Source organism: Mastomys coucha, unplaced genomic scaffold, assembly GCF_008632895.1.
Source record: "Mastomys coucha isolate ucsf_1 unplaced genomic scaffold, UCSF_Mcou_1 pScaffold14, whole genome shotgun sequence".
Taxonomy (NCBI): domain Eukaryota; kingdom Metazoa; phylum Chordata; class Mammalia; order Rodentia; family Muridae; genus Mastomys; species Mastomys coucha.
Genome location: NW_022196896.1, coordinates 64,123,225 through 64,135,409, shown reverse-complemented (window position 1 = coordinate 64,135,409; position 12,185 = coordinate 64,123,225). Strand labels below are relative to the sequence as shown.

The 12,185-nt window shown below is 45.8% G+C and overlaps 1 protein-coding gene across 10 annotated transcripts in view; it reads left to right on the top strand.

The window, feature by feature from the left end:
* Positions 1-2,945, top strand: part of Kansl3 (KAT8 regulatory NSL complex subunit 3) — a 35,907-nt gene extending 32,962 nt beyond the window's left edge. For all 10 annotated transcript variants that reach the window (XM_031367163.1, XM_031367158.1, XM_031367161.1 and 7 more), the window contains one exon: positions 963-2,945. In XM_031367163.1, the coding sequence (XP_031223023.1) occupies positions 963-983 (21 nt within the window). In that variant the 3' untranslated portion in view covers positions 984-2,945. The remainder of the gene's footprint in view (positions 1-962) is intronic.
* Positions 2,946-12,185: the final 9,240 nt, after the last annotated feature.

Here is a 12,185-nt window from a genome sequence, read left to right as displayed (position 1 = left end):
CCATCTCATGTTATTTCCCATCAGTTTTGTCCTGTTTTATCTGAGATGGGTTTGCCCTGTGTTGTTCAGACTGGTTTTAGATGTGTAGTCTCTCCCAGGAGCCAATGTAACTCCAGAGTCACAGATGCACACTCCCCTTCTTAGGCCATCTCCCCTTCTTATTCTTTTCTGCTCCCCTCATTACTTTTATCGTGTATACTAAGGACACAAGACCTGTCACAGGAGAACAGACTGGAAACAGAAGAGCTTGCTGGTTAAGGGATGCATATCTGTTCCATTTGCTTCTGTTCCACTCAGGATTTTAGATCCTTGAGAGTTTATCAAACCCTTCATCCTTCCCTCCCCTGCTCTTAGTCTTCTTCACTGTGTTCTTGGGGTTTCTGAATGTGTTGACATGTAGAACCATGGTAGCCTAGCTGAGTAGATGCCATCCCTCCACCTGTGCCCTCTTCTCAGGCTGCAAGGCTCAACATACAAAATTCCCATGACCTAAAAATGATACTATCGTAACAGTTGTGGAAATTTCCCTTTTATTTTGTCTAGTGATATACCCGTTTCCTATTTTCTATGTTCCTTTCCTGTCCTTGGGTGTGATAAATACAACGAAGACCTGATGTTTGTGGTTGAGCATGAATTATACTGTTGATGCTTTATGCAGTTTATCTCAATCCTTGCAGTATTCCTGGGAAGCAGGTGCTGCCATTTGTGTCCCAGGTGAGAAGGAAAGTTCACAGAGCCTATGAGCTAGTGAGTCCTTACCCCAGGGTGTAGCCCAGTGGGCCTGACTGTAGAATCCAAGTTCTGTTAAGTGTATAACACCAGAGCAAAGCATCTTATTTTGTGTGTTTTATTTCCTATTGATCATTACATTGGATCATATTCTCGGGAGTGGGGTGATTGGGTCGGAGGAGGGGTCTAGCTTGGCTAAATTTTGACCCTTTTTCACCCTTCTTCTGCCACAGCGCCTGCCTCCAGCACCCTGAGTATGCCAGCAAAATGTCCTTACCAGGTTGGTGATAGCTGCCTCAAGGTGAACCGTGTGGTCCTGCTGAGCCGGCTGAGTGTCTGAAGACATCCTTAGGACAGCCATTTTCATCTCTCTACTAGCTGTCTTTGGGGTTGGGCCTCTGGTTCTTGAGAAAACATTAGGGCAGGTGATATAGGGCCAGCAAGTTGGTTGCTGGGATCCCCAGAAGATCTGGCCATGTGTGGATTGTTGGCATTTCTACCCCAACACTGATGTAATTTGACCCCAGAGTCAGTATAGAATGGCTCACTGCAATTTCATGATGAAGGCAGGAAGAAGTGGGCTGTCGGCTGCCAGCCCTTAGCTGCTCTAAGATGTGGGGAACGATGGTTACCATGTGATGGCTGGCCCCTTCCTCTTTCTCACAGTGTTTTATGTGATTGCCTGTACAAGAGAGTCTGTAGGTCCAAAAAGACTTACAGTGAGAGGTGGAGCAGCGGAGGAAGTAGTTGGCAAGGCATGCCCAAGGACCTTGTGCTGCTGGCAGCTTGGGCTTGGGGCTCTGCGTGACACCTCGGGGCCTAGGAATAGCTAAAGAAATGGAATTTACCAAGTCTAGGAATAGCTAAAGAAATGGAATTTACCAAGTCAGAGGGAAACCCTGAATCCTTGAGAGGCTGCCTGGTGATGAAGCAATTGACCAGCTACCATGCTATCTCTGCTGTTCTAGGAAGCTTGGGGCAGTAGACAGAGAAGGCTGTGCTTCAGAGTTTGTTTCCTTTCGTAGAACTCTGTCTTTCTGCTTAGAAGTAGAAAGGTTGTTGACTACTGTGTGAGGCTTTGGGACCAGCCTGAGCCTTGCAGACTATGGTCCTGATGATGTGGACACTGAAGGTGGAGTGGAGCCTCTCATTTCCTGATACACTGTGCAGGTGGAGTTTGGAGTTTGGTTCTGAGCTTGTGCTCCAGAGCAGGCTCCTTTCCCTTTTATACTTAGAAAGAAAGTTTCTGTCAAGATGAGAAATAAAGCGACTCAAATGTGGTTTTGTTCACGGGGCCATATACAGCTACACCAAAGCCCTCTCACCTGTAATCTGAGTGGACACATAGTGTTAAGGAGCCTCAGGCAAGTCAGGTCAGAGACATGTGATAGGAGTAGAGCGGTCTCCAGGCTCTGCACCTCACCATGACTGTGGAGCTACACTCACGGTGGTTTACAGAGTGGAGCTGTATTCTGAAATTCAGAAGGCATTCAGAGATTTTGAGAAGGTATGAAATCTGGATGAGGCGTGCCTAGCGCTGGGGCCTTGATAGCTTCATAGGTCAGAGCATATAACCACCAAAAGAGAGGATAAGGCTGGGGGGACTCTGTGAAACTTTTAGGCATCATTTAAGTTGGCAGAGGACCCTGAACAACCCTTTGTGACTTAGGAGAACAGCTTGAACAACACCGAAGGGGCTGCTCCTGAAAGATGCTGCCCCTGTGTTCTGGGACCAAAGAAAACTTGTATCCTGCTTTGGTGGTTAATCTGTGTGCATCCCATGGGTGACTTCTGAGGCATGGCTTATACCTTGAAGAACTGCAAAACTGAGGAGGGGGAGCTGCAGCACACTGATCATCACCTTTGAGGGACTGACCAACAAGGAAGTGGCTAGAGTCTGTAGGCCATTTTCCTCAGGTCCCATCTCAAAGCACAGCGATTGGAATGTGGAGAGACCCACCTCGTGACAGACTTGAGGGTGTAGCCTCAGAAGGTAGTACTCTTATGAGTATGTGGAAGGGTCAGGAAGGCTTTACGTTCTCTCTCAGGCAACAGAGGGCTTGTAAATGCCCAGTGGAAGACATCACTGAGGAGCAAAAACAACAACCTTTGGTTGTATCACTGTAATAATTTGGGTTGGATGAACTCATAGAAGTGAGCCAGAGCGATGTTTCTGATCTTATGTTAGCAAAAAGAATAAAACACAAAACACTGAACTTTACGTTGCTTCATCTTGTTTTCATTTGGTTCTGCATGCTTTGGAAATTGCCTTTGCCATGGATAAAGACTTTAGATGGAGTGCTAGTGCCTGTGGTCACCTTGCAGCCGTCTGGGACTGAGGCCCGGGCACTGTATGCAGGCCTAAGATTCACTGTGCAGCTGAACTGGCCTTAACTCCCAGTTCTTCTGCTTCTGCCTCCTGAGCCATGGGATTACAGGCATTTACCTCCACACCCATTTTTCACTCCCTTTATAGGTGAGGAAGAGGTTCCGGCTGATGTCTGTTCTGGGTTCTGAGATGGAAGACCAGAAATGGAGACTAGCCTAGGAATTGAGGAGAATGTGGCCCTTTTCAGTTTTCCCATCAGGCCAAGAGTGATTGATTTTGCTTGAGTAGAGTTCCCATTAGGCCCACTGTGGGGTGGATCTCTCCATGTTCCTCCTAACACACGTTTGTGAATTTGCCCCTTTGACTCTGAGATAAGGACTTAGAGGTTGACAAGTGGATTCTAACCTTCAGGTTACATGTGTCTCTGTATCGAGAGGGACCTCCCCCAGCCCCTTTGATCTTAGGTCCTTCTGGTCTTCCATCTCACAGCCCAGGACAGACAGCAGCCCACAGCTCCTTGTCACCTGTAAAGGGAGAGACAGCTGAGTGTGCCAGTCAATACCTATAACCCCAGCATTCAGGAGACGAAGCGACAGTCAGCTTAGCTACCCAGACTCTGAGGCCTTGGCATTAGGTCTCTGGTGGAGACTGTGGCTCTAGTAGACATTTGGCACGTTAACCTGCCTTCAGTAGAGCAGCTGTTTCCTTCACTTTTACTCCCTAGAGGCCCTGAATCCACTGCTGAGTCAGATGACATTGAGGCTCTGATACAGTTAAGATGGAACAAGTCTTTGTTCCCTTTCATCTTGTCTAAGCATGTGTTTTAGGACTGGTAGTTGGAAGAGGCAGAGACTCGTTGACTCCCTTAAGTGGGTACTCATCGCCTCCCCGCTCCTTGTTTTGAGAAGGTTCTTGCTCAGCCCAGGCTGACACGGAACTCATTCACATAGCTTCCTGCCTTGTGTATGCTCTAACTGCTGAGCCCCTCAGGATTAGATTTTTTTTTTCCTGTTGTCATAGGACTATCCAGTACAGATTTCTTGGTGGATCTTCATCTCTCAGTTCAAAATCCAAAGACCGCTCCACTGACCTAAGCCCATTTAGGGGCTGGCTCTTACCCACCCAGTCGCCTAATCCAGTGAGTAGTACAGTTCCTACTGAGTTGTTCTGCTGTGTGTGCTTTAAGAGTAGTAGTGTAGGTAGGCCTTGTGTACCCTCACCAGCTTTCCCCCATGGCTTTCATTTCACCTAACTAGTACACCAAAATGAGAAAATTGAGGGCTGGAGAGATGACTCAGGGTAAAAGTGCTAGTTCACTAGCCTGATGACCCAAGTTTGCTTTCCCAGAGCCCACATAAAAAGCTGGATTGGTTACAGACATTGTAACCTCAGCACTCCTACAGGAAGGTAGAAAGTAGAAACAAAGAATTGCCTGGAAGCTTGTGGACTAGCTGGCCTGAGTTTACAGCACAGCTGCAGAGACAAGAGACCCTGCCTCAACAAGGTTAGAGGCAAGAGCCGGCTCCCGTAGCTGCCCTCTGCCCTCCACTGCTCCATGGCATATAGTGCACATACAGGCTTTTTTTAACAGGTGAATGTTGGTTCATTTTGTGCGTGGTTCTCTGACACTGTTCTTGCGACCACAGTCAAGACATAACTGTTCTCCCCAAACAGTTCTTGTCCTGCCCCTTGATTATCACTGCCTATCTTAGCCCATCGCAAGCACTAATCCCTTCTGCTCTAAATAGAACTGTACAGTACATGACCTTTGAGATTGTATTTCCCCCCTCAGTGTAATTCTTTGATGTCTGTCCCAGTCTGGTGGTGGTTTAGTATAGCTCATCCCTTCTGTTGCTGAGGCATGGCCATAGTGCGGGTGTGCCACAGCTTAAGCATTAGCCTGTTACTTTTCTTTCAGTTTGCGTCCAAGCATTTTTATGATTGACCGTTGAAATCTTCAAGATTAACTGGATGCTGCAGCAACTGTCCTCTTGAAGTCAGCTGTAGTGCCTTGGAATTCATGTCCAAATGAGATGCCTCATTTGTCCCAGTGTCCCGCTTCTTAGCTTTGACACACCATTTACACTTCTTGAGCTATGGCAGGAACACACTGTGCACCTTATTCCCATGCTTTCTATAACAGGACATGTTCTGCATTGTCTTGCTTCTGCCTCTGGGGCCAAAAAACTTGATAGCTTTAGCTGCAGCAGGTGATTTGTATGCAAGTTTTTAGGTGAACATCCAGAAGTATGCCTAGCGGGTCCTGTGGTAAAGTTTTAGTTTTATAAGAAACTGTCTTAGCTGTTTTCTAGGGTGGCTGTGGCATCTCACACTTCCAGCAGCGGCACATGAAATACCTGCCATCCAGTCTTCTCACAACCACGTGATGTCTTTGTCAGTCTGACAGTGTGTACATGATGGCTTATTTGGTCTTCCATATTTATTGAGAGTTGCTTATGGTCTGGGATGTGGTCCACTTTGCCCTATGTTCCATGGATGCTTAAGGGATGCTTATTCTGATGCTGTCAAGTTCTATAAAGGTCAGTAAGATTCTGTTCACAGTCATATTCTTGAGTACCTGGTGGTAGTCAGCCATACTTTTCTGGATGGTATGTTGTGGTGGTATGTCTGGAGGGTGGTGTTGGAATCACCAGCTACAATCTCTTCAGCTCTTTAAGTTTCACTTACAAGCTTTACATTTCTGTGATTTGGTACAAACACACTTGGGATTATTTTTTCCCCTGGATTGACCCATTTATCATTATGTAAGGTTCCTGTGTGTTGCTGTTGCTTTTGTCCCAAAGTCTGTCTTAGTTTCTCTTTCTCTGGCTTGTGTCCCTCTCAGCCCCCACACCCTTTTCTTAAGACAGAGCCCAGGGCCTATACACACTGGCATGTACTCAGCCCCTCTCTGTTTAAATTTACCGATATGATTATATGAGACGTGAATGTCTAGTGGACTGACTGCATTCAGCATGTGATTTTCCCACTGACAATCTTTCAATTGGTGGCTGCAGACTATTCCCATTACATATAATTACAGATGTGTCAGGGCTTTCGTCTGCCCTCTAGTTCCTGTTTTCTGTTGTGTTGTTTGTTTTCTTTTCTCCTGCCATTGAATATTTTTTTTTTTTAGAATGCAGTTTTGATTGGCCTATAGTGTCTTTGATTGTCTCTCCTTAGACTGCCTTTTTGATGTGTGCTCTGAGGTGTTACATCATATGACCTGCCTTGCTTTTTGGTGCTGCAGGTTCAGCCAAGGCTTTCTACCACAGCCCCATGCCGTATCACACTCTACTCAGACTCCATGCTGGGCCTTTCCTTCCACTTCCAGTACAGATCTCTGAACTTGCAGAGCCTCGCCAGGCAAGATTTGGAGTTTTTGTTCAGAGATAATTTGGAACAGAAAAGTGTCGTAGTTATCCATTTTTCACCCTCTCCCTTGCTCTTTCCTGCTGATACTCTGGGGCTCCGTTTATTGTTTCTCTTCTGTTCCGAGAGCTTCATTTAGCTGTGCCTCTAAAGGTCAACCAGCAACAAATTTGTCAACATCCTTTATCTGGGAGTGAAAATTTTGGAAATTGTGCCTGGAAGAAGTGCCAGAAGCAGAATACAAGTAGCCAAAGTGGTAGGTTTTGTCCTCTGGCTTTGTGTGCCATTATGACTATTATGAATCCATTTTGATTTTGACAGTTTTTGTGTCATCTCAATGTTGGCATCTGTTAGCTGTCCTCCTGTTCATGCTGAGAATTTTTCTTCATCAGCTCCTGGTACGCTCTTTGGGTAGTTTTAAATGAAACTTCTGAAACCCTAGGTCTGCTTTAGACATTGTGTCTCCTCAGGCTTTGTCTGACTCTGCCCTGAAGGGGAAGGGAGAGCTCTGACTGCCCAGGGTGGGTGGAAGTCTAGTACCAATGCCTGGCTTTTCTGAACCCTCAGATGGGGTAGAGACTGCTCTTTACTCCTGGTTCAGGAGGACTTTTGGCTCCCCACTAGAGCTGCAGATGCCAGCCTGCCTGGAATAGGAAAGTTGTCTTGGTTATTCTCACACTGTCCCTTTAACACCATGAGGAGCTGTGTGGCCTTATTACTTCTGGGCTTGGGCAGATCCCCTTCATCCTCCGCCTTCACCAACATCACTGTACCTGGAACAGCTATGTGATGCTGTAGCCAGTTCTCAGGTGTATGTCCAGGCTGAACACAGTGCGGGTGATAGCTGGAGCCTTGTTATGTCTATAGTTTTCATTGGAACCTTTGGTTTTTATCTTGCCCTTAACAATAACTAGAATTAAGGAGACAGTCATCTCAAGAAAAGGCAGCACATGGACAACACAATTCTCTAAAATAGCCAAAAAATAGATGAATAATGACTATATCTAAGGAGTTAAATATTATATAAAAGATATGTATAGGAGCACACATCTGTACTCCCAGTACTCAGGCAGGAGCCTAAGGCTCCAGCCAAAGGCAGGATCATCACATATTTAAAGCCATAGTAAGCCCCTGTCACAACATTTACAAAAGCCTGAGGATGTAGCTCAGTGTTATAGAGCCTCTGTGGCATGCACAAAGCTTTAAATTCAATCCCCAAGAGCCCTCCCCTCAAAAGAAGTTACATCCAAAGAAACAGCTTTTAAACTAACAAATTTTAGCCAGTAATCCTTTACTACTTTTGTTTAACAGGCAGAACATTTCATTACCACATCTCTGGTAGGTAGAGTTACACCAGAAGCCACCAGTGCTACCGATGGTTCTTTGTATCTTCAACAATGTGTAGTTGCTGAACAGTTGATGTCATTAGCATTGTACTCAGAAGTGTCTCTGCTAATGCTCACGATAAGACTCCCTGCCATGCATGCATGTGCACATATAATGAAAATAAGCAGTAAAGGCCGGGCAGTAGTGGTGCATACTTTTAATCCCTACTTGGGAGGCAGAGGCAGGTGGATTTCTGAGTTAGAGGCCAGCCTGGTCTACAGAGTGAGTTCCAGGACAGCCAGGGCTACACAGAGAAACCCTGTCTTGAAAAAAAAAAAAAAGAGAGAAAGAAAAAAGAAAAGAAGCAATAAAGACTGCAGATGAGTCTCAGTTGATAGTGTTTGCCTAGCATGCATGATCTCCAGCACCAAATAAAGCTAGTCGTGGTGCTGGACATTGGCACCCTGGAGCTGGTGGCAGAAGGATCAGAAGTTCAAGCTCATCCTTGGCTACATAGTGAGTTTAGTAAGACATGACTAACACTTTTGTTTTGTTTTGCTACACAGAGTTCTATTCATTATTCCAACCCCACAAGTACAGACAGACGGCAATCTACCAAGAGCACCATTGTCTCTTAGTGAAATTACTGAGCAACTCCATCTTTCTCGACAATAAGTTCTTACAGGTGGTTTCACTGACCCAATAACCTGATTTCATTTTCATTTTTTGAGATAAGGTCTTGCTTTTGTAGCCCAGGCTGGCCCTAAACAGAGAAGTGGTCAGAAGCAAAGTAGAGGAAATAGTTATTCTTGGAGCAGAGTAACTATTACTCCATGCTTGCAACATTTTCAGATCTCTTAACAGTATTTCCTCAAAGACTGTGGACAAGGTTTAAGTCCCTGAGGAAATCTATTCTATAATATTGAAGAGTAATGTTTGTTTGTTTGAGACAGGGTTTCTCTGTGTATCCCTGGCTGTATGGAAACTTGCTTTGTAGACTAAGTTTGAGGCTGGCCTCAAACTTAGAAATCGGCCTGCTTCTGCCTCTGAGTGCTGGGACTAAAAGTATGTGCCACCACTGCCTGGCTGGTTATTTTTACTTAAGAATCTATCCATCCATGGGCAAAAAATAATTGTGATTTGCTTGCCAGTAGAGTACAAAAGAAAGCATTCTAGACCATGGAGAGTGAAGCATCTACATTCTGCCAGAAGAACACTCCTAAGAGTGAAAAGTAGGCACCTGGATGAACGTCCTGGGCAATTCCATTAATGGCATAGCTCATAGGTTTTCAAAAAAAAAGAATACTTTTAGATCTGGCAGAATGGGACTGTTATAAGCTAACTGGCAGGACTAGATCAGGATGCACCTTTAGCATGTCTGAAGTCTCAGGGCTGGAAGGATGATTCAGTGGTTAAGTGCACTGGCTGCTCTTGCAGAGAACCTGGGTTCAATTCCTACCTTCCACATGGTGACTCACAACCATCTATAACTCCAGTCCCTGGGGATATGATGGCCTTTTCTGGCCTCTTGCAGACACCAGGCACACATGTGATGTACATTCTTACATACAAATAGACAGCACTTACACACTTAAAATAGTAAAATTCAAAATCTTTCTGAAGGCCGGGCAGTGGTGGTGCATGCCTTCAATCCCAGCACTTGGGAGGCAGAGGCAGGTGGATTTCTGAGTTCAAGGCCAGCCTGGTCTACAGAGTGAGTTCCAGGACAGCCAGGGCTACACAGAGAAACCCTGTCTCAAAATAAACAAACAACAACAAAGTCTTTATTGGATTCAACTGTAGAAAGAGAACTGCTTTAAATAGGGAGTTGATGTGCATCCTTTCTTTTTATGTATGTTTTTATTTTATTATTATTACTATATGCATCTTATGTAAACATGTGAAAAGACTGACCACATCCTTTTCCAGGTCTTTGACAGTGCAGTTCTATTTGCCAGATAGTACAATCATTTAATGGCTCATGTTGAGGCTACCTCTAGTAGAACTATTATTATAACACTTTCTGGCCATTTTTTTCCTAGCTGTGTTTAATAAGCAGAGGACTCATTTAGAATTCTCCCTACATGGCCACTTGATACTACAGGCTTGCGTATTTCCTGTTGTCCACAAATGAGTGCCCTCGAGCACTTAGCTCCTCTGGTTGTCTCTTACCTTACACTGATACATGATTATGACAACTTCAAATACCCTTGTTGACACAACATAGTCCTGGACAGCCCCACAATTCTCATACAATGGAGATAAGTGATGAAGGAGGCCCAGTGTGCACTGCCAGAGAGGACTTAGCAGGGCTGTCAGTCTGAAGGCCTACAAAGTTGACCACAGCAGTAGCCTGTGTGAATCCTAGAGTTCCTATGGCAATGGGAAGTGGAGACAGAATTCCCAGAAGTTTGCTGCAGCTAGCTAAAGGCAGCAGGAAACAATACAAAATAAAATAAATTTATTATTTAAATTTAATTAAAATAAAAATAAATAATATGCCTCACACAGGATGGAAGGCAAAGAGTGACATCAGAGATTCTCCTCTGATCCCCACTTGTCTCATGGCCTGTGTGTACCTACACTCCACATGTATGCGTACACATAAACACACTGATAATGATGGCCTCCAAGCCCCAAGTCTCATTTTTCTGCTTTAACCCATAGGAAAACCATGGATCTTGTCCTAAAAGGGAAAGAAAGGTTCCTGAAATAAAAGAAATGCCTGCTTTGTCTCCACCATGTATGCAGAGCTGGGCAAGAAATGGCATGGCCCATAGTTTTACAAGAAGAGTCCTGGATGGGTTCTTGCCCTCTCCCAAAGCTCAGGGGTTAGAGGGGACTGTCTGAGTCAGTGGTGAGAGTTGCTCTTCTGGGTCACCATTCTTCTAAGCTTTTTTGGATCCTGTACATGAAAGAGTCCTCTGGGAACTGCCAAAGCAGCAAGTTTCACACTGGTGTTTCTGATGCACACCAGTGGGAACTTGTGCTATAATACTTTCAGTGAATATAGAACCCGTGTTGTATGGGGATGTAGGAGGGCGGTTGGTCTAATCAGGAGTAGTAAATGAACACAAAGCTCCTGAGAACCAATAGTCAGGGCAGGGTGGTGTGGAGCAGTGCAGGGATGCAGATGTAGGATGGGGGAAACAGTAGATGCTTTGAGGGCACCTGAGAGGGAAGCCAGAGTTCCTGAAGGAAGAGACTTCAAGATGGAGAATGGGGGAAGCATGCAAGTAGAGGAGAGAATGGTTTTCAGGCAGATGGGACCCCATGTGTTTCCAGAACTGAGAGGTGGGTATGACTGCCAAAAGCCTGGTGGGGGGACACCCCAGAGCTCAAGCCAGGCAGGAATTGCAGAGTGTGGGTGCTGTGGGGAGTGGGGGAACACTCCAGAGCTCAAGCCAGGCAGGAACTGCAGAGTGTGGGTGCTATGAGGGAGTGGGGGGACACCCCAGAGCTCAAGCCAGGTAGGAACTACAGAGTGTGGGTGCTATGGGGAGTGGGGAACCAGGAGCCTGGGGAAGGAAGACGTTCCCAAGCTGACACTGAAGTTTGAATTTGGAGACAGTACAGGGTTGTGGGCCACATTAAAGTGCAGTGAGCTGATCAGAGCTGGATATGGCATGCTTATTTTAACCTATTCCTAATGGTTACATCACGGCCATTAGCCCCATATCAAATGCACAATGACTGGGAAGCTCCACCTCTCTTTCCCACCCATCTCTCCCACCTAGTTACCACTGAAAGAACTGTTCCCCCTTCTGCTTGCCTCGTTTGCTTCTCCCCTCTCATTTTCCCTCCCCTCTCTATTGATTACATTTATTTGTTTGTTTCGGGGGGGGGTGGTGGTACATGCATGCTATGGCACACATGCAGGTCAGAAGACAACATCCAGTAGTTGTTTCTGTCCTACCATGTGAATCCAGGGGTTCAAACTCAATTTGTCACACTTGGAAGCAAGTCCGTAAACCTGCTGAGCCATCTCCTCAGACCTCTTTTGAACAGCTTTCCCCTAGAGGTTCCCTCCCTGATTATTACCCAGGCATCCAACTGTAGCTCATGGGCAAGCCATATCCAAGCCAGCCTTTCTTGATTGGGCTCCTAGTGCAAACAAGTGCTGCTTCTCTGTTCTTCATTCCTGTGGGAGGGAAACCACCAGAGCCAGGCTGAGATGTGGCAGTGAGGTCAGGGAACTTGCATCAGACAGCCCATCATCAAGCACCAGACAATGGTACGGATGTGGCAGGTGAACCTCCACTCCCCTTCCTAGGGCCTTGGCAGACATTACTAATCAATTGCATCACTTTCGCAGTGAGTCAATCCAGAGCTGCAGACAACCACAAAAGTTGGCTTGCCATTCTTGACCCAGACACTATCCAGATGTCGGAGTCACTGACTCAGAAGGCAAGGTAAAGGGTAGCGGTCA